The 27,045-nt window shown below is 38.5% G+C and overlaps 1 protein-coding gene across 50 annotated transcripts in view; it reads right to left on the reverse strand.

Annotated features, from left to right (window-relative positions):
- RBM26 (RNA binding motif protein 26) overlaps positions 1-9,520 on the reverse strand; it is a 95,131-nt gene extending 85,611 nt beyond the window's left edge. For 28 of the 50 annotated variants that reach the window (XM_074021245.1, XM_074021243.1, XM_074021242.1 and 25 more), the window contains exons 1-2: positions 8,991-9,520; positions 6,296-6,319 (exon numbers count right to left, since the gene is read on the reverse strand). In XM_074021245.1, coding sequence (XP_073877346.1) covers positions 6,296-6,319; positions 8,991-9,061 — 95 coding nt within the window. In that variant the 5' untranslated portion in view covers positions 9,062-9,520. The remainder of the gene's footprint in view (positions 1-6,295; positions 6,320-8,990) is intronic. The other 22 variants (XM_074021254.1, XM_074021252.1, XM_074021251.1 and 19 more) reach the window with 1 other exon arrangement.
- Between the last annotated feature and the right edge of the window lie 17,525 nt (positions 9,521-27,045).

The raw sequence follows: 27,045 nt of genomic DNA on the forward strand, positions 1-27,045 counted from the left end.
TGAATCCTAAAGGTAGTCAGAGGGGGGAAACAGACATATTACATTCAGGAGAACAAACACTCAAATGACAGCAGATTTCTCACCAGAAACAACAGATGACAGTGGCAATGGAACAACATCATAAAATAGCTGAAAGAAAGGTGTAAAACCAATGACCTAGGTTCCACTTTAAGAAGAAAAGGACAGCAAATTAAACCCAAAGTGCTTTCAAAGGGAATCATAAAAATAAAATACTGAAATAGAAAATAGAAAAAAAAGTTAACACAGTTCTTTAACAAGCTGAGTAAAACTGAAAAGCCAATAGCAAAATTGATTAAGAAAATAAAAGAGCAACCAAAGGTATAATTAAAAAGGGGAAAGGAAGCATCACAGTAAATCCTAGTTATTAAATGAACAGTAAGGTTACATGCAACTAACTTTATGTCAATAAATTTGGCAACTTCAGAAAAATCCTTGAATATCATAAATTGTCAAGAGTGACACAAGAAGGAACAGAAATACCTACACAGCCCTATAACTATCAAAGACACTGATTTTATAATCAAAAAATCCTCACAACAAAAATTTCAGTCCCAGATGGCTTCACTGAAGGATCCCAAAAATTTTAAGGAAAAAAAAGTACAAATCCTAAATAAATTTTTTCAGAAAAACAGAGGATCGAATACTTCCACTTGTTTTAATATTACCAAATCTAGCGTAATACAACATGACCAACCCTGGTTTATCTCAGGAATACAAAATTGGCTTAATATTTGAAAATCAATCCTCCGGTGGATCACGAGGTCAGGAAATCGAGACCATCCTGGCTAACATGATGAAACGTCGTCTCTACTAAAAATTAGCCAGGCATGGCGGCACGTGCCTACAGTCTCAGCTACTTGGGAGGCTGAGGCAGGAGAATCACCTAAACCTGGGAGGTGGAGGCTGCAGTGAGCTGAGATCATGCCACTGCACACCAGCCTGGGCGACAAAGCCAGACTCTGTCTCAAAAATAAATAAATAAATAAATAAAATGAAGGTATAAAAATCAGAAAAGATGGTCATTACTCATAGATGATGAGATTGGTGTAAGAAAATTCCACTGAATCTATAAAATAGCTACTAGAATAAGTACACTTAGTAAAATTTCAGAATTCAAGGTCAATATACAAATATATTTCTTTATACTAAAAATAAAAATTAGAAAATCAAAAGTTTAAAAGCACTTGTAAAACATGTCACAGAAAAAAATATATAGCAAAAGAAATGCTTCTATATAGGAAAAATATCTCAAGAAGAATCACTAAGTCACAGACCTTGAACTTACTCCATTATTTAATACACACATAAAAGATACTAAATAAAACCCTAAGTTAAAAATAAACTTTTACCTATTTCAAAGTTACTGCATGTAAATTGAAAAGATTTTTTTCCACAGAAATAAGGTAGGTAGTAGGAGAGTAATGAGTAAGTCTATTAGGAACAGCTTACCATTCATTCATTTCTCTCATTCATTCTTTTCTCTGGCACAAAGGAAGCAAGAAGAGGGGAAAAAAAATCTTAGAAGCTATTTAGCTCAAGCTTGGGTTAGTCATTCTCAAGCTTAGGTTATGTATATACCTAACATGGGAATATTTTACATTTTGCTCATAATACAGTCCCTGTCTCTTGGTTTAAGCATGTAAAATAATTTTGAGAAGCACTGTCAGCCAACAATAAGGAAGTGCTAAAGCATACAGAAAAAAAAGTACTAAATGCATTTAAACTCAGCATTCAGACGGAAAGGCCAAATAAGATTGCAGCAGCAAAATGTGATTATGAAAGTCAATTCATCAAAAGTTAAGGGGATAAAGAGATAAAGAAAAATGTTTTAACCAATAATTATAGACTACTAACTCTTCTACCAGCTATAACATTCATCAGGTTAGAATTACTATAATTCTTTTATGTGCAGCTCTATGGAGACAGCAATCTTGCACATAGCAACATTCAATAATACTTTAACAAGTAAATATTAATATACTTCAGTGACCTTTCCCTCTAAGAAGAAAAAAAAAAAAATCTGAACTAAACTTAAGCTTTACCTAAACCAAAGGTGCTAGGAGAAAAATACAGAAGTAGACCCAAAGACTACTTAATCTTCAAATGGCTCACATATCTGCTGTTCTGAAGTAGGGTAGATTCTATAGTTTTACCCAAATTATTGCCTCTTCCCTTGGCTTTAGGTACACAACCTTGAAATTTCAACTAATGCACTTAATCAGATATATACTACACACAAAGCATTGTGCTAGATAATGTATATAATGAACGGGAATATAGTTAAATCTTAAGAGTTGGAGTCTGCCATCAAGGACCTGAGACTCTAATAATAAAGCTAAAATAACACAACTAAATAATTTAATGTACAAGTGATGAGTGTCATGACAACTGAAACCAGTGCTGAGAGAGAAGTCATGGTGGGAGGAGTCACTTCGTCCAGCTGGACAGATCATAGATAGCTTTCTGGAAGAATTGGAATCACACTTCATCTTTGACTTCAACACACCGAAAGGATATAAAGACAGTACACCATAACACAAGGCTCTGGAATCAAAACGTCTTCTTTTGGATCTTGTCTCCATCATTTACTAGCTATGAATAAAGTACGCTATTTCATCTTCCTAATACTCAATTTCCTCATCTTCAAGAAACAAGAACCTATCTTGCACACAATGACTGTATAATGATTAACATATATTAAGAGTAAGCACTCAATAAATGGTGCCTACTACTAATGTTCAGAAAAAAGAAACAGTAAAAATAACATTACAGTGAATCACGAAAGTTCAGCTTTGCTGAAATTAAGACATATAAAAAGTAGAAAGATATCAATGGAAAGATAATTTAAAGCAAATCATTAGCTTTCTTAAAGGCAAGCTAAAAAGAATGCAATTTATGATCTGGGAATGCTGAAGGTTTTGATCAAGCAATGGGATATAAACAAGGCTGGGCATCCATGTCAGAAGAACTGGAAGGGAGAAAGGCCTAGAGATAAAAATAGATTTGTTAGAAAGCAAATTGCATTCATTTAGATACGGAGTGTGAGCCCCCTACTAAGCAATGTCAGTAAGGATTATCAAGAGAGAACCTCATGACTAAGTGAATGGGAGGGAGGAGAAGCCAAAAAATTTCAAGCCAGCATAATTTGGAGAAGTGAAATTAAAATAAGTGAATCCAGAGAACACTTCTTTTCAGAAATTAGTTTGAAGTTTAGATGAGAGATCCAAGCAGATATACAGCCAGTAATTAGAGATAAAAGCTTAAGACTGTGAAGAGTGGTTAAGTCTAAATATACTTATGTGAAAATAAATGCAGAGAGTAGAGGTTCTAGTTTGGAATCCATTAACAAGCTCAGGGTGAAAAGCTCTGAAATTCAATGCAAATGTGTATGTATTTGCAAATCCTAGGGAGGCTGTCTTTAATCAGACTTTAAAGGATCTACAATATACACTCCCAAAGAAGTTGTTAGAACCACTGGCATGGATTACAAAGAAAACCATTCATGGGAAAGGTCTTAGTCCGTTTGTGCTGCTATAACAGAATACGACAAGACAGGCAATTTATAAAGAAATTTATTGGCTCACATTTCTGGAGGCTGGGAAGTCCCATATCAAGGTACTGGCAGGTTTGAAAATTCTGATTCCAAGACAGACCTTGAACACTGCATCCTCTGGAGTTCCTCCCATGGCAGAAGTAAGTCAGAGGGGCAGAGGCAAAACTAACCTCTTATAAAGGCATTAATCCAATCAACAAAGGCAAGCCCCCGTGACCTAATCACCTCTTAATACTTAATGCAATTAAATTTCAACAATAATTCTGGAGAAGACAAACATTTAAATCTTAGCAGTAATTAATGAAATGTCAGAAGTAAAAAATGGATGAAGAAAAAAATATCAATGAAACAACACTGAAAAACACAATTAGAATCTGAAGAAAAGGAACAAAAGAGGGTAAGACTGATTTAAGAAAAGGAACCAACATATTAGGGATTCAAGGTAAGTAAGTTAAAAAGGCGGCATCAACACTGATGTTATACATGCATAGGGCAAAAAACATAAAAGTTTGGGCCTTTATTTTAATAAATATAAATTGAGTGGTAACACTGAGGTAAGCAATTTTGGTTCTAATTATATTACAACGAAGAAATTCTATTCCAAGACATTAAGAAGTAAATGGTTGAGGTCAAACTAACAAAAAATTAAAAGTCTGACTACTACTTCAAGATTTACCAGCGACAGGAACAGAAAGCTAGCAAGAAAGTGACTAGAAGCATTTTATTTTTTGTTTTGTTTTTTGCTGCTATTGCTGAGTTTTTCCTAAGGAATGGGAAATGGACTTACTATGCCAAAAGGAGCCAATTGAAAAGCAAAGGTCAAAGGAAGCAAAAATACTCAAAGGTTCAGGAGTAAAAAGATCATTTAGCAAACCCAAAAGAATAATTCTTCCTATCAGACAGGAACAAAAATAAATTTTAATATGGTGAGAAAGGTGTAGTAACAAGTACAGGTGAAGGAAAAAATACTACAAAAACTCCAAAGATGTTTATTTCTTAAACTCTAAAGCACTGATAACCATGATGCTTTAGAATTTTGTTCTTTTAGTAGCCAATACTACGAAAATGTCATAGTAAAAAAGTATATACAGTAATAGAAAACACTAGGATGCTGCACTGTGTAGCAGTAAATTAAGAATATGCATGTGGCTCTAGAGTTTGCCCACAGTTTAAATCACTGTAGGCAAATAAATCTTAACTTCATGCTTCAGTGCCTCAGTCTCATCACCTGCAAAATGGAGAGATAACAATGCTTACCTTATAAAACTTGTAAGTACAATAATACAAAATGTTTAACAACAATGCATACAGTTCAGGTGGTAGCCACAGCAGGAGTGTTGGTGATAATTCTAACAGTAGCAATAGTAGTAATGTAACCTATCTGTGTTTAATCAACCAATTATCTAAGAAAGGAGGGGAAGGGCAAGGCTCTCAAACAAGTGTCCCATTCAACCCTTTCCTATTATACCAATAAGGAAAGAGGAGGTTCCTTTGCCTAGACAGCTAATAAACGGCAGAAGTGAGATTTGAATACTGATCTATCTGGGCACAGAGACCTTCTTTCCACCACACACTTCCTCCACAGCACTACACAGTGGCAGAAGCACAACACTAGGCATTTTCTTCTTTACTACTCAACTCACAAAACCTGAGTACATCATTACACCCATCTGCCCCTCAATTTTATTTTCTAAAAAATTAAAGTTTCATTAGATCTTTCGGTGTCTCTTCAGAAAATAAACAAAAAACATGACTTTGATGAGTAAGTCCACTTAAAAGTTTTAAATACAGTAGAAAGTTTTTTGGTTTTTTTTTGTTTTTGTAAGTTTACTACAACAAAAGAGCTTAATTTTTTTTCAGGACTTCTTATCATCAAAACGAAATATTAGAAAAAAGATTAACATTTAGTCTCATATTATTAGCAAGTATGACTAAGCAAATCTTTGAGATAAGAAAACATCAGTCTTAAGTGTTTCAAGATGACAATAAAGTTCAAAATTTTCAATTTGATGAAAAAGACATTGAAAATTATTTTCAATAATTTATGAAACTCAGAACCCTGGTACATGTACAGAAGTTATTAAAGAGTAAAATACAGATATGCAGACTTCTATTCCATGCTGAAAACACAACCAGGCTTTTTTTTTTTAAACATCCATCTGAAAACCCTTTTGCCCTAAAACCCTTCACTGGCTTCCCACTATCAATAACATCCAAAGTCTTAAACATGACTCAACAAAGTCCTGTGTGATCTGACTCCTTTCTCTGGAGCTTTCCACTGCCATTATTCTCCCTTGTTTTTTTCTATTTCTTTCACTTCCTCCAAGATATCTTTTTTTGTCCATTTTTAGGACCTCCATACAATCTGTTCACCAAACCTACAATGCTTTCACAGGTCTCCAATCCCATCCTTTTTTTCCCCCGCAAAGTGTTCTTCATCCTTCCAAGCTGAGATAAACATTACACCAGGGAAGTGTTCCCAGACTTCAACACCTATCTTTCCTGCTAAATGGTAAATAAAATGAAGAGAGTCATTTCACGTCTTGTTACCTATTTCCCCAATATCTTGCACACTGCTTAGCATAGAGTAGGTTAAGTACTCTTAAAATAAATGTTTGCTGAATTAACACGTTCAAAATGTGGAGTAAGTCCAAAACCATGAAGTATTTAACCAGCACAGGTAACTAAAAAGTTTTATGTAAGTTTCAAGTTACAGCTTACCCTTGGTCCTCTGTATGTTCCTCTCTCAAACAGAGTAGTTTGGTAATCACAATGTTAAAGCAAAAAAAAAATAAAAAAAATAAAAAATCCTTTTAGATAACAGATCATAACATTTCACAAAACCAAGGTTAGAAATCACTGATCTTAAATAACTGGGATCAGCTTTTATAAATTATACAAAAGAATCCACCTGAAATGCAATTAAAAGGACAAGAACTTGGATAAGGGCTCAATTTTACCACAGCTACATACATTAGAAAAGGACCAATTACAATTCCCAGTGTCTAGGCTCTACTAGCAGTGCCTTATTTACGACAACATAATGACTGCAGTGCTACAGCCATCGAGAGTAGGCTTTATGATACATGGAATATGTTTTATTAAGACTAAAGAAAAATTACAAGCATACACTCTAAGTGGCTACAGTCTTCTCATTTAGGTAAGACGGGGGGATACGGCAGTAAATCTGATATGAAACTGAACGCCTAAAGGAAAGCTATTTCAACCCAAAACATTTATAAGTTTTGTGTTCACCTAATAACTACTGAATGCTAATTACACACCAGGCAGTAGTCTAAGATTTCCTTAATATATATTCATTATTTTCCCAATTTTACAGTTGAGGAAATGGAAGCCCTGAGTTAAGTAACTTACCCAATATCATACAGCTGGTAAGCGGCAGCGGCAGTATTCAAAACCAGACATTCTGCTCCAGAGTTCTTCTCACCCCTATACTATGATGCCCACCCTCCAATACACTGAAATAGGGCTTCCATCTGCACAACTCCACTCCAGTCAAACTATTTTGCTAAGGTTACCAACGACTTCCACTTTGCTACATCTAAGGGCCACCTATTTGCCTACATTTTTTCACGCATTCTGCAGCATTTCATAAACTCCTCTCTTTTGTCACACACTTGTTCTTTAATGACATAAAGCCCAGTTTTCCTCCTGCCTCAGTACTAGGTCCTCTTCTCTTCCCTATCTACACATTTTTCGTAGGAAATTTCCCACAATGTCATGGTTTTAAATACCATCTGCATGACTCCAGATTTCTCCAGTCCTGAGTTCTAGACTCATACATTCAATGATCTCACACTTAGATGTATCCCACAGACTTCATACTTACTGTATTTATTATCAAAACTAGCCAACCCCTTTCCTTCTCTCCTTAACCTGTTCTCTGCCTTCTCTACTATAAACCATTCAGTTGCTTGGTTTATCTAAGGCGATCATCACCCTTGATTTCCCTTTCCCTCATCTCCCACATTTAATCCATTAATTTTACTTACGAAATGTATTTGGATCTGCCTGTCTCCACCATCACTCTAATGCAAACTAGCCACATCTCTGCCTACAATAAATTCTAATGCAAACTAGCCACATCTCTGCCTACAATACCCTTCTGAATAGTCTCCTTACTTCCATTCTTGTCCTCTCAGTCGCTACAAAATAGGCAGACTAAAAACAAAATTAAATCAGTCCTTGTCTGCTTTAAATCATCTCACATCTTCCCATACATGATGTGGCCCCTACCTACTTGTCCAACTTCTCTTACATTCTCTCCCTCATCACAAGGCTCCTTGCAGCCACAATGGCCTTTCTCTTCCTGAAACACACCACAATTACTTCTGCTACAGCGCCTTTCATTTGCTCTTCCTTTTGCAAGAAACGTTCTTTTCCAAGACTTTGACACAGATGGTCCCTTCTCTTCTTTAGATGTTGCTCCAATGTCACCTTCTCTGAGAGTCCTTCCTTGACCAATGTGAAGTAGCCTCCCTCATAATCACTCTTTTACATGATTATTAAAATAGTCACAGCTCTATTAATATCTGGATTTATCTCTTGTCAATTTTAGAATTTAAAAGCTCTATCCCCAAAGCCTCCCGTAGTACATAGTAGGTACCTAATAACTTCATTAAATGCGTGAATTTTCCTCATTGCATTATAAATCAACCAATTCTGATAAAGCACTTGGTCCATGTTATATTTAGTATTAACAAGTCGTGAAAACACTCCTTAAATTTTCCAATCTAAGACTATTTCAGCACTCTAAGGCCCCCCCAACACAAAGTCTATCTATAGCATCCCACTTAAAACTGCTAAATATTCCATATGTATGAAGATTCAATTTTCTTTCTCCTCTCCAAGCTAACGAACGTGTAGGCGGGAAAGGGGAATTTTACTGGCCACCTCAGCACCTGTTACATCTTCAATCAGTGAAGAGAGGTGCAGATGAGCCAGACAGCACATGGGAGACGTGGCCTTGCTTTCAGGAATTGTATTTAGGTGAAACGTGAGTGATTTAAGCTAGAACTGCCCGAATCCCTAATAAAGGCCGTCTACTTCATTTAGAAAAACAAGGTAAAATAGTCTGTAGGAAGGAAAATACAGTCGGTTTCACTAAAAACCGATTTTGAGGCCCTCGGAAAATATTGGGGGTGGGGGGTTGGAATCGGTCTACATATAACGGGAAAACGAGACCAGCTCAGCAATAAAATAAAACTCGAGTCAGGCTCTTGGGGGTATCTTGAACCTAGAAGCGAGGTGGACGAGGAGGAAAAGCCACAGAGCCCTGGGACCTCCGTTCACCGCTTCGGCCTCCACCGTGGGCGCTCGGGGAAACCGCACAGATCTGTGGATCCGCCTATCTCCCACTGCCATCCCTGCAGAGAGATATCCCCCGGATACTCACATGGGCTCGAGAGTCTTGCTGAGCCAGGACTTGAGTGCCTCGAAGTTTTCAATGATCATTTTAGAAACCATCCACAGCGGCCCTAAGGCCCGTCACACTCCTCCGCCCGCCCAGGTCGCAGCCGCTACAGCCGCCGCTGCCCCCGCCCCCTCCTCCGCGCGCCGCCCGCGTGGGCCGCGGTGGGAGGCGCCGGTGGCAGGTTCCCGCGGGCCCCGGTCGGTGAACAGCTCTGCAAGGACCGCCGCAGGCCGCAAATCCACGGGATGCCAGGAGCTCCCCGTCCCCGGACCCTGGCCCGGGCTGAAGCAGCAACGGTTTGCCCGGGCCCTCCCCCTTCCCTCTTCCCCAGCAAATCTACCCAGACCGGAAGCGCGACACGCGCTTAGACCCAGGCGTTCTCTCGGCCTCGGGACCAGGTGCTTGTTGGCTACGTCGAAAAGGCAAAAGTAAAGAAAGCGAAGGCGAAGGGCAGCTCAATGGGAACGATTCAGGGGGTCTTCCTGCCTCCCAGCACCCCCAAGAAGATGGCTGCCGATAAATCTCGCGATAATTGATGAAGTCTCGCGGTGGTTCCTGGAGCCTGCTGGGAAGAGACGTAAGGTCGGCGGAGAATGCGCGGGTCGAGTGCTGTAGTTCGGTTTTTGAGTGTGTGCTTTGCTTGCGGCCTTTGTGCCTTTTTATTCTTTGCTTATCTTTATGATATAAAGAACTTATTTCTTACAAGGAGGGAGTCCTAGCTCGTCCCCGAGCTAGAACTTCAGAAACAGCGGGAGCCCTAGCTCGTCCCCGGTAAGACGGCCGTGGCCTGTCAGCTGGAACGGATCTGCCGGATGGATCGCTTGTTGAGAGCGTACACACCCGCGTGCGCGACACCAGGCGGCCCGTAGGTTCCAGGTGCAGAGCGCGCTTCCTCGTCAATTTACCCAAGTGCCCTACCAGTACCATATTCTGTGTATGCTGTGATGTGAACGAGGTTTATAAATACAGGCTGGTCTAATGGAGTCCAACGAGACCGCCAGATGATTAGTGCCTTGTCCAACAGTACTCGACTTGTTGGTAGAGCCCTAATGACTCAGGGATGCTCCAAGGGAAAGGTGAGAGAACCTTCACGTCTCTCAGGTAGTTTCCAGCCTGCACTTTCCCCCAGATAAAGATAAGTTTTGTTATTTTTAAAATGCTCTTTATTTAGAGCAAATTCAGCCCTATCTCACATCGGGAGATTATATAGTATCAAAAAAGAGAGTCTTCATATCAGCAACCCAAATAAACTCTTTTCCTGGGTGATCAAATAAGTTTGATTCCTGCTTGAGTTCTATTTAGATACTAGGTGGAATTTTACGAAGCGTCTACGTTCCATGAACTGTAGTGGAATGAAAATATTCACAGTCTAAAGACATTTTCAGTAAGGAGATCAATGAAAGCTCTTTATGAGAGACACCGGTAGGCTAAATTGTTCTTAGAAACTCTGAGTTTATAATTTGCTAGAGTGAAGTCTCCTCAAGGATTAAGTGGAAAGATTATGAACTACAAAGCAAGACATTTGTTTTAAAATACAGCATATAGAGTAGAATACAAATTAGAATCCAGCTACTGAATAACCAGGGTGTTGATTAAAGTGATTTAGCTAAGTGAAATAAACCAGACATGAAAGGACAAATATTATGATTCTACTTACATTAAGTATCTAGAGTAGTCAAAACTTCTAGAGACAGAAGCTGGAAAGGTAGCAAGAGCAGGGGTGGAGAGGGTGCCCAGGAGAAGGGGAAATGAGGAGTTATTTTTCAGTGAATAATAGAGTTTCAGTTTAGGATGATTTAGATTCTGGAGATGAGTGGTGGTGTGTGGGTTGCACAATATGAATGTACTTAATGCAGTGGACCATATACTTAATGAAAAGGGTAGGTTTTATATGTATTTTACAACAAAATTTGTTTATAAATTTAATACTGCCAAAAGTTAAAATTATATTTGTTTAGTCTGTTGTAGCCTTGCCACAGGCTGATGTCACCAATATTTTCAGCCTTATCACCAGCTATTCCATGACTCTGGTTCTCCACTTCAGCCTTCCAAAGCTTCTATCAAATACTGTATACCCCAGGTAAACTGATTTGCTCACCCTCCCTTTCTCCAAACATTTGTTCACTTTATTTTCACAGAGAACGCTTCTACTTCTTTCCCTGACTGCTCAAACTTTGCCCATCCATCTCTCATACCTGTCACTGTCTTCTTTAAAGTTTATTCTTCCTAAATAATAGCAAAAGCCTTTTAATATCTTTGCCTTTTATGCTGACCTCCATCTCAGTTCATCTTCAGTTACCCTCATAATCATTGCCTTTAATAGCAATAATTCAAAAATTTGGATCTAATCATGTCACTTTCTTGCTTAAAATCTTCACTTCCACATTATCTTTAGAATAAAACACATTATTTAACATCCTATAAAGGTTCTTTCATAAATCAGACACCTTCCTTTTTGCCTAGAAACTCCTTTCAGTGCCTTTCAGTCTTTGCTCCAGCCATCCTAAACTATTTTGAGTTCCTTAAAAGAAGTTGTTCCATGAAAAGACCCTTTATGCAAGGTGCCCCCAGATATCAAAGGAGAAATCAAATGAACAAAGCAGACAATCCAGTTTGGTCAGTAAAGAGTGTTTTGTTGGGGGTAACTTACAGACAGAAGCATGGTCTTGAGTGGCAGCAAGACAGGTAGATCTCTGCCCTATTACTCCCCAGACCAGTACTTACGTGCCATAAGGAAAGGGTGTACGTACTCTATAGAGACATTTAAAGGCAGCCCTCCAGACAGGCAAGAATGCTATATGCATCATAGCCTGTAATTTGTGTGATAACATCAGGGTTGCTTTGTTCTTACACTAAGGACAGTAAATAAAGTAATAATCACAGGACTGGGCCTAATCAGAAGTCAGCATGACAAATTAGCATTCAAGATGGAGTAACCGTTTGTCTCCACAGAAGTGTGTCCTCTCACTAAATTGAGCCATTGCAAAATGCATTTCCCTACCTTTCATTTGATGGATTCGTACTTACACGTCAAAATGCAGTGCATTTTTGCAGTGCAAAATGCAGCACCACCTTTGGAAATCCATCCTTCACCTCCCTTATCTGAAGCAAGAGTCCCTCTGAGATGTTCTGACATCAGCCTGTGTTTGCTTCTTTTATAGCACTCATAGCTTTATTTTTGCAAGTATGTGATTATTTGTTCTTTAGTGGATTATAGCTTTGAATCCCCCGCTTCAAGAACAGCCACTAATATATACAGCCAATTCTTATTCACAGTGGTTCTGTAAAAAGCCACAAATAATGAATTAGTGAATATGGAACCATTGCTACTAGGAGAAATACAGGATTAGGTTCCTTCAAGCCTCTTATCAAATGTTTGTCAACCAGCCCATAAATACCTTGCTTTATGTGTGTTTCTTTTAAAAGGCACCTTATGTAGGCAGAAAAAAATTTTTAAGGTACCTTATTTAATATAGTTGATTCATTAACATCGAACTCATAGCCAGTGGCACTGTAACTTATGCTTACATGGTGTATGTATTTTCTCTTTAAAAAGAAGAGCCTTCTGGCACTTAGGGAACTAGATAGCCTCATCACTACACTTGGGGGGCATTTTAAACAGTGAAATCACAAAAAGCTCAAAAATGCAACAAATATAGCACTAAATAGACCATGAAAAGGACACTTGTTTCCAGTGTGAGGGCTAAAACAGGAACGCAAAGCATCCCCTTGTTTCACCAAAGCTGGGAACATGTGTATCACGTGACTCAAATTTTTTGCCTCTGTTCATGTCGACAAGTGACTGCAAAAGCATTCTAAGTATTGATTTGGGCATTGCAAATAAATTTTAACAAGTAGGCAAACTCACAAATACAGAATCTGCAAGTAATAAGGATCAACTCTATTTTTTGAATGACCAAAGGAAGCCCTACCACTTCCATGAAGCCTTTCCTGGCCACTGTGGCTGATAGCAGTATCTTCCTCCTCTAAATTTATAGTACAGTGTTTATTATCACTCCACGGCGAGTCATTTTTGCTTCCTAGAATGCTTCTCTTCCTTAACCATTAACATTTATCCTTCATTTATCCCTGCTTCATCTTCTTTGGCCCTGCCTTCAAAGGTAACAATTAGCTGATGTAATCATCAATTCTACTAAGAGAAGACTAAACAGCTGCCATAGACTACTTTCTCTATTCAGTAACGTACATTTTGGGATGTCCAGTATTAGGTTACCTGCTTAACATTTTCCAATACACCACGTTCTTTCAAGGCCTTGTGACTTTATTAGCGCTGTCCCTTTTGCCAGAATGATTTTCCTTATTGCTCAAATGCCAGTACCTCAGTGATACCCTAGACAAAGGTCTAGCTCCCTACCTGTAGAACAGGAGTTAAAACATTTACTGGGAAGAGATAGTGAGGACAGATAAAAATAAAACGTTTTACTTAGTTTTCTCATCTTTCTTGGCCTTATGAGCTCTTTTAAGGACTGGACTCAAGTTTATTCCTCTCTACTATCTGCTCTTAACTCTGTCTGAAACTCAAAAAATGTTTATTGAAGACACATGCTTTGTTTTAAATAGGAAGGAAGCAGAGGCAGGAGAAAATATTTTAGATAGGCAAGAGAGTGATATACCCTCTAACAGACCTATATTTCTTTATGGTTTATTACCATAAGTTGCCTTCATCTTTCAGCTGCACTGATCCCGGGAATATTCTCTATAGTGTGCTGAATTCCTCCTCAGGTTTTTCCAGCTGTCTTCTCCAGTTGAGTACAGTCTTACTACTTTCAATAGTGCTTTTGAAGTCTTGTTTAAAAACAGTCTGCATTTCCAGTGATTTCCAGATCACAAAGAGATTCTGTATTTTCTTCTATTTCTTTTACAGTCCATTACTCTACTTAGAATCACACTTAAGTCTTTATTCTCTCTGTAATACATCCCTGTTTGTGGTGTAAAGTGAGGATCTAGGCCATTTTTTTTTCTATAAGTCTACTCAGTTTATTCCTTCCTGTTGATTTTCTTTTTTTTTCTTTTTTTTTTTCCTGAGATGGAGTCTCTCACCATCTCCCAGGCTGGAGTGCAGTGGCACAATCTTGGCTCACTGCAACCTCTGCCTCCCAGGTTCAAGCAATTCTGCCTCAGCCTCCCAAGTAGCTGGGACTACAAGCGTGCACCACCATGCCCATCTAATTAGAGATGGGGTTTCACCATGTTGGCTATGCTGTTCTTGAACTCCTGGCCTCAAGTGATCGGCCCGCCTCGGCCTCCTAAAGTGTTGGGATTACAGGTGTGAGCCACTGTGCCCAGTCTCCTTCCTGTTTGATTTTTGATGCCACTGGTATCTTTCTGTTTTCATTTCATTTGTGTTCTGCTTCTGACCTATTTTTCAATTGGTCATTTTGTCTGTGACTACACCAGTACCATGTTGTTTTTATTTACTATTGTATTATGTTATAGAATATCTTAATATATAATAAGGCAAATCCCTCTTCTTTGCTCTTTTTCAAATTTAACTTGGCTAAATATTAATCTTGGTCTGGCACAGTGGCTTACACCTATAATCCCAGCACTCTGGGAGGCCGAGGCAGGCAGATCACTTGAGGTTAGGAGTTCCAGACCAACCTGGCCAACATGGTGAAACCCCATCTCTACTAAAAATACAAAAATTAGCCAAGTGCGTTAGCACATACCTGTAGTACCCAGCCCAGAGGCTGAGGTGGGAGAATCGCTTGAACCTGGGAAGTGGAGTTGTCAGTGAGCCGAGATTGTGCCACTGTACTCCAGCCTTGGCGACGGAGTGAAACTACATCTAAATAAATAAATACATAAATAAATATGAACCTTTAGTTTTCCAAATACATAGAACAAGATGGTTGAACTTGTAAAAAAAAAAATCTTCATTGAAGTTATGGATTAATTTGGATTGAGTTGACATCTTACAATGTATAGCAGTCACAGGGGTGTGCAGCTCAGATCTCCCTTCAAGAAAGGACTCACTGCCCAACTGCAAGGAGCATAGATACATGACAGCCTCCAGTTGTTAATTCTTTCTGGGTTCACCTCAGCTTTCACGTTGAAGTTACACTATTCTCAGGGCAAACCCTCTCCCGCATGCCCATCCCCAGCTCAAGACTGAGCAAGGGATAAGGACCTGCTCAATATTGGGATGGCAGAAGTATTGTCAGACCTGCATGGTAATCTAATGGCTCTCCCACCCAATTCTGCTTCCCCGCTTTCCATTTCACAGGTGCTACTCTCCAGTAAACTTTTTGCGCTTTTAACCCCATCTCAGCATCCACTCCCCCAGAGAACACTATAACACGAATTTAATCATCTGATTCATTCTGTTTTTGTACATTTTAAAAATCATAGTTAATAATAAAATTTTAAGTATTATGAAAGAGGAAACTATGAACCATTTTAGCAATTTAGACTGTAAAGGCTCAAGCATGGTTTCTCTAAGGATATGATACTTAAATGGTTAAGAAAAGTGAATTATGAGTAAAAGTCATGTGAATCAAAGTAGAGACAAGAACATTCCAGCACACATAATAGCCTGTGGGATGTTCCTGATATAAAGAAGAGTCAGGATCTTAAGGACAGAGTGGTGGGAGGGTATCAAATTAGGGACATGGGAAATGGCTGTCAGTCAAGTTAGAGGTAAAAAAAATTTCATGTTAAGATTTTGGAACTGGATTTTATTTAAAATAATGATGTGAAGCCATTGAAAGGTTTTTGGTGTTGCAGGATGAATTTAAAATAGGAACACACCAACGCATACTTCTTTTAAGAGAGAATCTGATTAAATTTGGGAATTTTAAAATAAAAACAGGAAGCATATCGTACTCTAATATAATAATTCAAGGGTTTTTATTTTCCTAGAAGATCAAGGTCATGTTAATAAAGGGAATATAGTTTTCTTATCTAAGACTAGCCACTGATGACTTGCAAAGAAAAATAACACTTTCTGTGATATCCTTAGGTAATTCAAGAGGAAACACTTGAGCAATTACTGATGTTGTAAACTGAGATCAGAAGACATACATAGTATCATATCCCAGAGCAGGCACAGTGGCTCACACCTGTAATCCCAGCACTTTGGGAGGCTGAGGAAGGCAGATCACTTGAGGTCAGGAGTTGGAGACCAGCCTGGCTTACATGGTGAAACCCATCTCTACTAAACAAAAAAATTAGCTGGACATGGTGGTGGGTTCCTGTAATCCCAGCTACTTGGGAGGGAGGCTGAGACAGGAGAATCACTTGAACCCAGGAGGCAGATGTTGCAGTGAACTGAGATTGCGCCACTGCACTCCAGCTTGGGCAACAGGGCAACAGAGTGACACTCCATCTCAAAAAAAAAAGACATACTATCATATCCCCCTAAATTGGACCAGAGCACTTCTGGCATAAAAAGCTTTTTTAAGGCCGAGTGCTGTGACTCACACCTGTAATCCAGCACTTTGGGAGGCTGATGGGGTGGATCACCTGAGGTCAGGAGTTTGAGACCAGCCTGGCCAACATGGCAAAACCCTGTCTCTATTTTAATACAAAAATTAGCCGGGAACGGTAGCACACACCTGTAATCCCAGCTACTCGGGAGGCTGAGGCAGGAGAATCACTGGAACCCAGGAGGCGAAGGTTGCAGCAAACCAAGATCACACCACTGCACTCCAGCCTGGGAAACAGATTGAGACCCCATCTCAAAAAACCAAAACCAAAATACAAAAAGCTTTTTTTGCTTTTGTTTTGTGTGTGTGTGTGATGGAGTCTCTATGTCACCCAGACTAGAATACAGTGGCATAATCTCAGCTCACTACAACCTCTACCTCCTGGGCTCAAGTGATCCTCTTACCTCAGCCTCCTGAGTAACTGGGACCACAGGCACATGACACTCATGCCTGGTTAATTTCCTTTTTGTATTTTTGGTAGACGGGGTTTCACCATGTTGCCCAGGCTGATCTCTTGAGCTCAAGTGATCTGCCTGCTTGCCTTGGCCTCTCAAAGTGCTGGGATTACAGGCATGAGCCACCACACCTACCTAAAAAGCTTTGAGAGGCAATCACCAACTCTTCAGGGGGCACTCTGTTTATACCCATGATGAATTATGACTCCATCTCTATAGGTGCTGTGGAACTGCTTATGGATATGGTTATGGTGAGTAATAATCATAACATTAAAAAGGTACATATACATATATTGCATGTTCACACACACAGACATGCAGACACAAAGTCTCCCATACAAACAGTCAAATGAGGACAGGTAAGTATAAATCTCAGCATCCAGAGGAAAAACATGTATGTAATATTATTAAAGATGTAAGTGAAATGATGTGATACTTGTGCTATCAAAATGATTTGAAATGGAATAAGGAGAGAGAGTAGAGTATCAATGAAATAAGATTGGACATGAGTTGACTGTGGTTGAAATTGGATGATAGGGATGGTTATAATTCTTTGAGCTCTTACATATTGAAATTTTCCATAATAAAAAAACGTTTTTTAAAAAAATCTGTTAAGGCAGAGAGACCCAGAAAACTAAAAGATCTCTGGGAATGTCTAACAGACTGGCTACAATGGAAGTTTCAGGAAAGCAGAGATTTTGCCTGTCTTTTCTACAACTGTATCTCTTGTGCTTAGAGAAGTTGATAGCACGTGGCAGGTTCTGTTGTTGAATGAATGAACGTTGGAGAATAAAACCCATAACCTAGGTGACAGTCTGTCAGCTCAGACAAAGTCAAGAATCCTGGGGTTCACTCACCTGTCACACTACAAATGGCATTTGTTAGTTATTATAAGAATAAATAACCACTCCAAGAGAAAGCAGATTCACAAACTTTCACCATGGATTTCATAAGTAGATATGCACATGTTTATATGCATATGATCCCACCTAGAAAGCTGCTATCGTATCATTTCATTCCTTTTTTTCCCAACAAATATTTATTGTAGAGGTATCTCTGTCCTTCAAGCCAAAAATCGGGGAAAAAATCAAAAAAGAAATCTTATTTGCTTACTAATTGAAGTGTGGAAAGGCACAGATAATCTTTTGAAGAAAATTCACCTTTGCATATTGTTCTTAGTTCCTTAGTAGCCTTGGGACAAAACTGAAAAAGGTAATGATGTAGAACCTTAATTAGGGCTTTTGAAATTTGAGGCCTTTTTTTGTTGTTGTTGATGTTGTTGTTGTTGTTGAGACGGAGTCTTGCTTTGTCACCCAGGCTGGAGTGCAGTGGCCGGATCTCAGCTCACTGCAAGCTCCACCTCCCGGGTTTACGCCATTCTCCTGTGAGGCCATTTTTATTGGGGGTCAGAACCTAAGCCAGGAAAACAACCAATAACATTGCAATAACAAACATCAGGCATAATGAAATGCCCTTAGGAGACACTGTCGAAAGTTTTGAAGCTGCACTGTCCCATCCTCCAGACAACAAAGAGAAAAAACAGTCTGCAACACCTACAAACAATAGTACATAAGTTAGGAAGAGGCTAGGTTTGGCTGCAGTAATGAACAACAACAAGGGTTCATTCCTCTCACACCCTGCATGTCCATTACAGGTTAGCTACACCTCTACTCCACGTGGTCCTCCCTCCAGGTCCCAGACTGATGGAGCAGCCTCTGTCTGTTTGGAACATTGTCAGTCATAATGGTGGACACAAAAGAGATTATGGCAAACCATGTTTTGTCTCCTACAATTTCTGCTCACTTCTCTCCACATTTCATTGACCAGAGCAAGTCATGTGACCAAGCCTGATTCAAAATAGGCTGGAGCAAGGAGGAGCAGCAAACATAAGTGAGTTTATAATATAATCTACCATACAAGGTGAACCAGAATTTAGGAATGAGCTCACAGCCTGCATTTCACGTAACTGCCAGAGCTCAGACAGGATTTGATCCTTCCTTCCCAGAAGAAAGAGTTGACTCCCTTAACAGCATCAGCTGGACCAATTCCTGGCTGTGGAAACAGCATTCATCATGTGTTTTCATAGTAAATGAATAGTAAACATAGGGGGTAGAACAAACTACACTGCCACATACCATAGCCACTACCAATTTGTGGCTGTTGAGTTCTTGTGGCTATTTGGCATTGTGGTGTGCAGTAAGTATAAAATGTGCACCAAATTTCAAAGCCTTAGAAAAAACGTGAACAATGTTTTTCATGTGGTGTTCTTCAACAACAAAAAAGTAAAATATCTTCATTTTTACATTAATTGCACATTGAAAGAATAATATTTTGGATATATTGGCCTATAAATATGTTAAATAAAGTATATTAATAAAATTAATTTCACTTTTTTTTTTTGAGATGGAGTTTCACTCTGTTGCCCAGGCTGGAGTGCAGTGGCACAATCTCTGCTCACTGTAACGTCTGCCTCCCAGGTGCAAGTGATTCTCCTGCCTCAGCCACCTGAGTAGCTGGGATTACAGGCAGCTGCCACCATGCCTATCTAATTTTTTTGTATTTTTCGTAGACATGGGGTTTCATCATGTTGGCCAGGTTGGTTTTGAACTCTTGTCCTCAAGTGATCTGCCTGCCTCGGCCTCCCAAAGTGCTAGGATTACAGACGTGAGCCACCGCGCCTGGCCCTCACCTTTTTATTACGATTTTTTATTTAAAAGCATAGCCCCTAGAAAACTTAAAATTACATATGCAGCTCACATATTTTTGTCGGACAGTGCCTTCCTAAAAGGTAAGAACTTTTTCCTCTCATGTGAAATAAAGGAGAGGAATAAAGAGCTCAGTGTATTAATAGAGTAACTCTTAGTCCTCTTACTCTGTACTGCTTTGGTATGTTTTAGAATGCTTCTATGAAACTACTACTGAAAACACCATTGGCATTTGTTCAGTTTGGGAAGCTCAGGTGTGGTAGGACCCAGGGAGGGAAGAGTACCTGCAGGGGGACCAGCCAATACTGAGAGCAAAGTGGGGGCCACCACCCTTCCTTTTGTAAACTATTAAGTAATAATAAACACTTAACAGCAGATGAATTACTGGATAGAGATGAACACTCACCAGCAGTGTGAGGCCCCATAGCTTCTCTGATCTCTCTCACCAGAGAATATTAAGAGGTATACCCGTTCTAGTTCAAGAAGGAAAAGCCTTCTACAACTGGCTTAGATGAGTAAGGGAAGGCTATAATTAGATTTGTATGGAGTGTATATGGGGCTGAGGGAGGGGTAGCCAAGAAAGATACAATGGGGGTGGTAGAAGAAGGAAACGAGAATATTGTAATGGTCCATGTGAGATGTTGGAAGTTTGAACTAGAGTGTTAATGGTGTTGATATTTTCAAAATGATAGACATTATGTGTCTATCATTTAAAAAACAACTATTCAGCTCTATCAATTGAAGATCTGCTTTCAGCCACCATTCTTTTCTCTTTACAGGCAAGCAAGAGTTGTTTGTACTCACTGTCTCAGCTTCCTTTCCTCCCATCACTCCAGTATGAACTAGTTCTGTCTCCACCATTTTACCAAAACACTTCTTGCCAAGGTTATCAGTGATTTGCTTTTCACTGACATTGACTAAATGTAATGTCCACATTTAGTCCTGTGTTATTTGACCAAATATAACATTTGACAACATTGTTCACGTTTTTTTCTTGAAACGCTTTTTTCCCCACTATTTTTACTGTATCACAATCTTGGTTTTTTTTTCCCCCTGATTTTTCTGAACCCTCTAAAGTATCCTTCTTGAACTTCACCACACTTCATAAGGATGTGCCTTGGAATTCCTGCTGGTCCTTTTTTCAATCTAAACATGATCCCCAACCCATCTTACCTATTTTTACTAGTTAAACTCCTATATCCATGCTGATGTTTCCCAAAGGTCATTACTTGGATGTCTTCTAGGCATTTCAAATCAGTCTCCAAAACTAAACTCATTATCTTCACTAACCAATTTTGCCCCTTTCCTGTGATATGTCACTCATAGAAAGCCACCATGATCCAATTGCTCAAGTCAAAAATCTAGGTATCATCCTTCTTCTTTTACCACTATCCAATTAATATCCCAATTAATATCTATTGAGTCTTCCTCCTAGGCATACTGCTCATTGTCATTCAACCCAGATGATACACTTCAGCCAAAGAAACCCATTAAAGCCCCCTCTAAACATGTAAACCTTTATTGGCTTCCCATATCCCAGGTTAAAGTACAAATTTATTAATGGTAATACTTAATTGAAATTAACTGTGTTTTATGGTATTAAGCACTGTTCTAAATGCTTTACATTTATTTATTCTCACAATTTAGCATTCCCAGTTTACAGCTGAGGAAATTAAGCTTCAAGTTGCCCAAGTGTATAGAATGAATCAATGGCAGAGGTTGAACTCAGGTCAGTAATCAACACCACATCCTTAACCACATGCTTTCTTACATCTTTCATTAATTGACACCTGCCTAGCTTTTCAGTTTCTTCCATTCTCCACTTTTTACATTCTACAATGGTGTCATACCATGTATCTGCAATTCCCAGAATAGTACTGCATTATGCAATAGACGAACTGGTATATGCTGAATAAATCATCAACACAGGGGCAGTTTTTAGAGTATTTATTATTTTTTAAATGATGAGAACATGGGAAAAATCAGAAAGACTTCCCTACATGTAATTTTATAATTAGCATTATTTTTATTTTGAATTTCAAGTGAGAGAGCACTATAATATTTTGGTGCATAGAGACTGTAAATTCCTTAATCTATTTCTACAAACAAGCCATGGTGTCCCTCATTGTGTTCTTTGCACAAAGAGCCCCTTCAGTTTAGAACATTTACCATGCCCAACCCTATCCTTCATCTAACTCCAGGACTTACCTTAAAAGTCACTTTCTCCAGGAAACCTTCCCTGACGGGGCTGAGTGTTCACAGTGTTTATCTCTGTTACAATTACATCATGTTGTATTATTAAAAGATTAGGTTCCTTGAAGGCAAAAGCTTTTGTTCATCCACTGTTTTATTCCCAAAATCTAACATAGGATAGATGATACCTTTTTAAAGTCTATCACTTTTTTCCTACATTATAATCACCATTTTTGAAATGTTGATTGACACTTGTCTGACTCTCAAGGTGCCATGAAGTGAAACATTAGTCCACAAGAAAGGCGGGTTTTTTTTTTGTTTTTTTTTTTTTTTTTTTTTTGAGACGGAGTCTCACGCTGTTGCCCAGGCTGGAGTGCAGTGGCGCGATCTCGGCTCACTGCAAGCTCCGCCTCCTGGGTTCACGCCATTCTCCTGCCTCAGCCTCCTGAGTAGCTAGGACTACAGGCGCCCGCCACCGCGCCCGGCTAATTTTTTGTATTTTTAGTAGAGACGGGGTTTCACTGTGGTCTCGATCTCCTGACCTTGTGATCCGCCTGCCTCGGCCTCCCAAAGTGCTGGGATTACAGGCTTGAGCCACCGCGCCCGGCCTTTTTTTTTTTTTTTAAACGGACTTTCTTTGATATTTGTAAATCTCCCAGAGAAAGAGGAAAAAATAAAATGAACTAGTTAAAAAAAAAAAAAAAAAAGAATTACAGGGTTTTTGTTTGTTTTGCATTTTAAGGAGCTAGAAAGGTAGAGGAGGCTAAAAGCCATCTCTACTCATATTTCCAAGCACCTGACAAATTTCTACAGTAATATCCTCTCAATTTGTTCACACTTCCCATATTCAGAGCTTTGAGTAGTGTCCTCCCACATTGATTCTGGATTTGTCCAAGTGATTTGCTTTGCTAGTGAGATTAAGGTAAATATTATGAGATAAAAATAAATGTGATGCAAGCAACAACTAGAAAAGTGCTTGAATGCTGAGGCTGCCATGTGATGAGGTCCCAGTAAGATCCAGCCTGACAACCACCAGGCATGTGAGTGAGACCAGCCTAAACCAACCAACTTGCACAGGTAGTGCAAACCAAAAGAACTCCCCGGCAACTCACAGAATGGTGAAAAGTAATAAATGTTTTTAAGCCACTAAGCTTGGGGTAGTGAACATTGATACAAAGCCTAACAAACACACACTGAGGCTCGCGACCTCTGTTGACATATATTTTTCTTATAACACAGCTTGTACTTCCATTCATTCAACCAATATCCATAGTCAATTTACTTATATAAGAATAAATTCTTTTTTAAAAAATGAAATTCAGGTAACTCATTGCATCAAAGGAAATGCTGAATAGGCTTCCAAGGCAACAGCAACCATCAAATCTCTAGGGATCAGAGCTGCCAAAACTTGTTCAGTCATGGGCTTTTTCTATAGAATGCTCCTGCATTCAACTGACTCAATAACAATCACCCATCCTGGGTGTTGAGATACAAATTATCAAGATAGAGAATCTAATTGACTTTGCTTAAGTATATGCCTATCACTTTGAGTAGGGAAGAGGGATTTATTACAAATAGAAGTTGGGAGATCACTTGGCATGCTAAAAGTTGTGACTCTAATACTTTAACAAGAACCAGATTCTAATTCTTTTTCTTTAATAAACTATTAACTTTTTGCATGTAATTTTCCAGAAGGTAGATACTAATTTATATGAGTTGGAGAGCTGTATGTTTGAAAGACAAATTCAAATCACAGACATACAAGTACACAAAACACCAAAACAAACCTAGTGCAAATTATCATTATAAGACTTTCTGGGAGCTAAAAAAGCAATAATGATCTTATGAGGTCTTGCTTGGATTTTTCTATCAACTTCAGATTCTTTAGATTCACACTGTGTTCTGTTTCCTCTGAGTTTCCCTAACCCCTACAGCCTCTACTCCTTTCTCCTCCTTGTGACTTCTTCTAATACTTTATTGACCAGCTACTTCTTTATATGAATTTATTTTTGCCAAGTAAATTTTAATCTGTTTCAGATAAGAATTCAGTTTTTATTTTTTTGTATCCTTTTATATGATTAGTATTTTATTCAATAACTGTTTAAAAGTATAGAAACTGAATAGGAGTTTAAGAATAACCTAAATCAGTATCTTCATATTTACAGATGACAAAATTGGGGTCTGGGCATGTGCAAGGACTTTTCCAAAGTCAGCTGGAAAGCTAATAGAAGAAACAAGTTACCTGCTGTAAGACCCAGAGCCAGATTCAATTCAGGCTTTGTTAATTGACAGAATGTGATAGCTATTTAATTCAGGCTTTGTTAACTGACAGAATGCAATAGCTATTTAGTTAAAAATAGACAAATAAAATACTAAAATTAAAAAGCTAACCACAAAATAGCGATATTAAATCACGTTATTTATGCATTAGTTCATTTCCTCAATATTTGGACTATAAATATATGAATATATCAACAAAAAATGTAAAATGGAATGTCTCTAATAAAGGATACAAATAATAGATACAAACGGCCTTGGACATTTTGGTAATTATGATTTGGTAGGTATGAGAGGCAAAACACACAAGACTGTTGGTCTGCTTCCCTTTTTTAGTATATTTTTCCATTAATATAAAGTTAGGAGAAAGTTTTAAAAGGTTTATAGATGGCCCAAAGGCATGAATACAATAAATGCTGGCCTTCATTTCTGCTTTTTCATGAAAAATATTTAAACTGAATAGGAAAGAAATTATTACACGAGATTTGTTGTTCTTTCATTTTCTCAAATAATGGATGTCTTTAAAACCTTTTTACCTAATTTTATTGACTTTGTTTTACTTTTTGGCAATAAGATTACTATCTCATATATGTGTGTGTGTGTATATATATACATTATATTATATATATTATATATATATATAAAAATACAAGAGATTCTTAAAAAATAGCAACTTAGCCATAATTCCCTTTCCCTCTCTTCCAGCTCTAGGACATTTGCCTCCCTTGAGCCAAATCCTTGCCAAGGCCTATAGGAAGGTAGGAGAAGGTGGGACCTTGACCTCTGTTGGGGACTCTGCTATGAGAAGTTGGTCCACGACTTGCTCCCCCATGGATTAAGCAAACAAATGAAGAACAGTGGTACTGGTGGCTTCTGAACCTCCTTAATCCTGAATAGAGTTTGGTTTTCACAGATCTCTGGGAAGACACCCTTCCTTCAACAAAGTTGGTATAGCACCATATGAGAGAGTCTTAGATTTCATTGACTCCCAAAAGTCCAAGAAGTTTAATGGGGATAATGAGTATTCCCTGCTCATACTAGTTATCTGTTGCCATCTAATGAATTACTCCAAACCTTAGGGGCTTACTTAAAGCAACAAACATTCATTACATCACAGTTTCTGTGTGTCATAATTTCAGGAGCTGCTTAGCTGAGAGGTTCTGGCTCAAAGTCTCCTGTGAAGTTGCAGTCAAGATGTCTGCTGGGACCCCAGTCATTTGAAGCCCTGTCCGGGGCAGGAGAATCTAGGTCCAAAATGGCTCTTGCAGGAGTCCTCATGCACACCATGTGGGGCCTCTTCATAGATGTTCGAATGTCCTCATGGCATGGCCACTGGCTTTCCCCAAAGCAAGCAGTCCAAAAGAGAGTAAGACAGAGCCCACAATGTCTTTTATGAATTAGCCTTGGAAGTCTAACACGGTTACTTCCACCACATTCATTAGTCATTAGGTACAGCTCACATTCATGGGGAGGAAAATCAGGGCTTGTCTTTAGGTAGAAGATGTGTCAAAGAATTTGTGGACATATTTTAAAATCATAGCACTACTGTTGATGTACTAAGTCCGTGACTCCCCCAGGAGTCTCACAGAGAATTGACTGCTTGCCCACCTATATTACCTTTGTGGGTAGAGACTCCAGTAGTGTGCTGGTTAATGTTCAACCAGTGGCTTTCTATAAAACAAAATGTATGGATACATATATATGTTCTAAGTTTTACTGATATGAAGAATGTGTAGCACAGAATTTACAAATAATAAGATATACAGTATTATTTATTGTAAATTCCATAGAACCTATTGTTTTTCACAAAAGGTTTTAGTTTATTTTTCTCAAATGCTTGTATCGGTAACATTTTCTATATCACTTTTTTTATGTCCAGACAATCAACAAAACAGTGAAAAAGCCCAGCCTTGTAGCATTTGCCAGTTATTGTGTAAATGTCCCCACCATGGTGGATTTCAAGTTACCACTATGAGATCACAGAATGCAGAATTGGAAAGAGATTCACAGCAGCACCCCATTACACTATATTTTCACCATACAAATGCAGTTGATGTAAATTAACTGAGGAGCATAAATAATAATAAAATGAAGTTAAATAATTAGGAAATGATTTTGAAAATTGTGTTGGTTTTTAATATAAGTAAGTTTATGTGTCAGCTTTAATAAAATCTGTCTTTAACAACTAGCTTGAAGAATTCTTGAAAAATTAATAATCAGCTCTCATAGGCTAGTGACAACTGGCTTCAGCACACCGCTGACTAGAAACACCTTTGCCTTCTACCACATGTGGAATTCCCAGTATTTCAACAATCAGAATCGAGCTTCTGAGCAAACCAAGAAAAATAGCATCTTATGTAAGAGACAGCAATTTGAGAGAGGAATATCAGTCAGAAGAAACAAGGGGAAAGTAGAACTTGTAAAAGAGAGATGAAAATTTGAATTTTTTAAAAAGGCATCATTAAGCAGATTTAAGTACAATACAAAAAGTTAAAGAATTTAGTAGATAAATAGGATGAGATGATCACCACTGAGACACAGATCAATGATCTGGAAGATAAAAACAAATCATAAAAATAAAAGTATCTTGAAATTTTGCAAAGTACATCATAAATCAATGCATCAGGGATTATGTGTCATGACAAAAAATTTTATAGATACTCAGAATTATATGTCACCGCTTACTATGCAAATATTTTCTATTTTTCCTAGCTTTAAAATATGCATATGGGCCAGATGTGGTAGCTTATGGCTGTAATCCCAACGCTTTGGAAGGTCGAGGTGGGCAGATCATTTGAGGTCAGGAGTTTGAGACCAGCCTGGCCAACATGGTGAAACTCCATCTCAACTAAATACAGAATAATTAGCTGGGCGTCGTGAGCATACCTGTAATCCCAGCTACTCCGGAGGCTGAGGCACGAGAATCATCTGAACCTGGGTGATTCTGCACTCTACTTGG

The sequence above is a fragment of the Macaca fascicularis genome, chromosome 17 (assembly GCF_037993035.2).
Source record: "Macaca fascicularis isolate 582-1 chromosome 17, T2T-MFA8v1.1".
NCBI classification, from domain to species: Eukaryota; Metazoa; Chordata; class Mammalia; order Primates; family Cercopithecidae; genus Macaca; species Macaca fascicularis.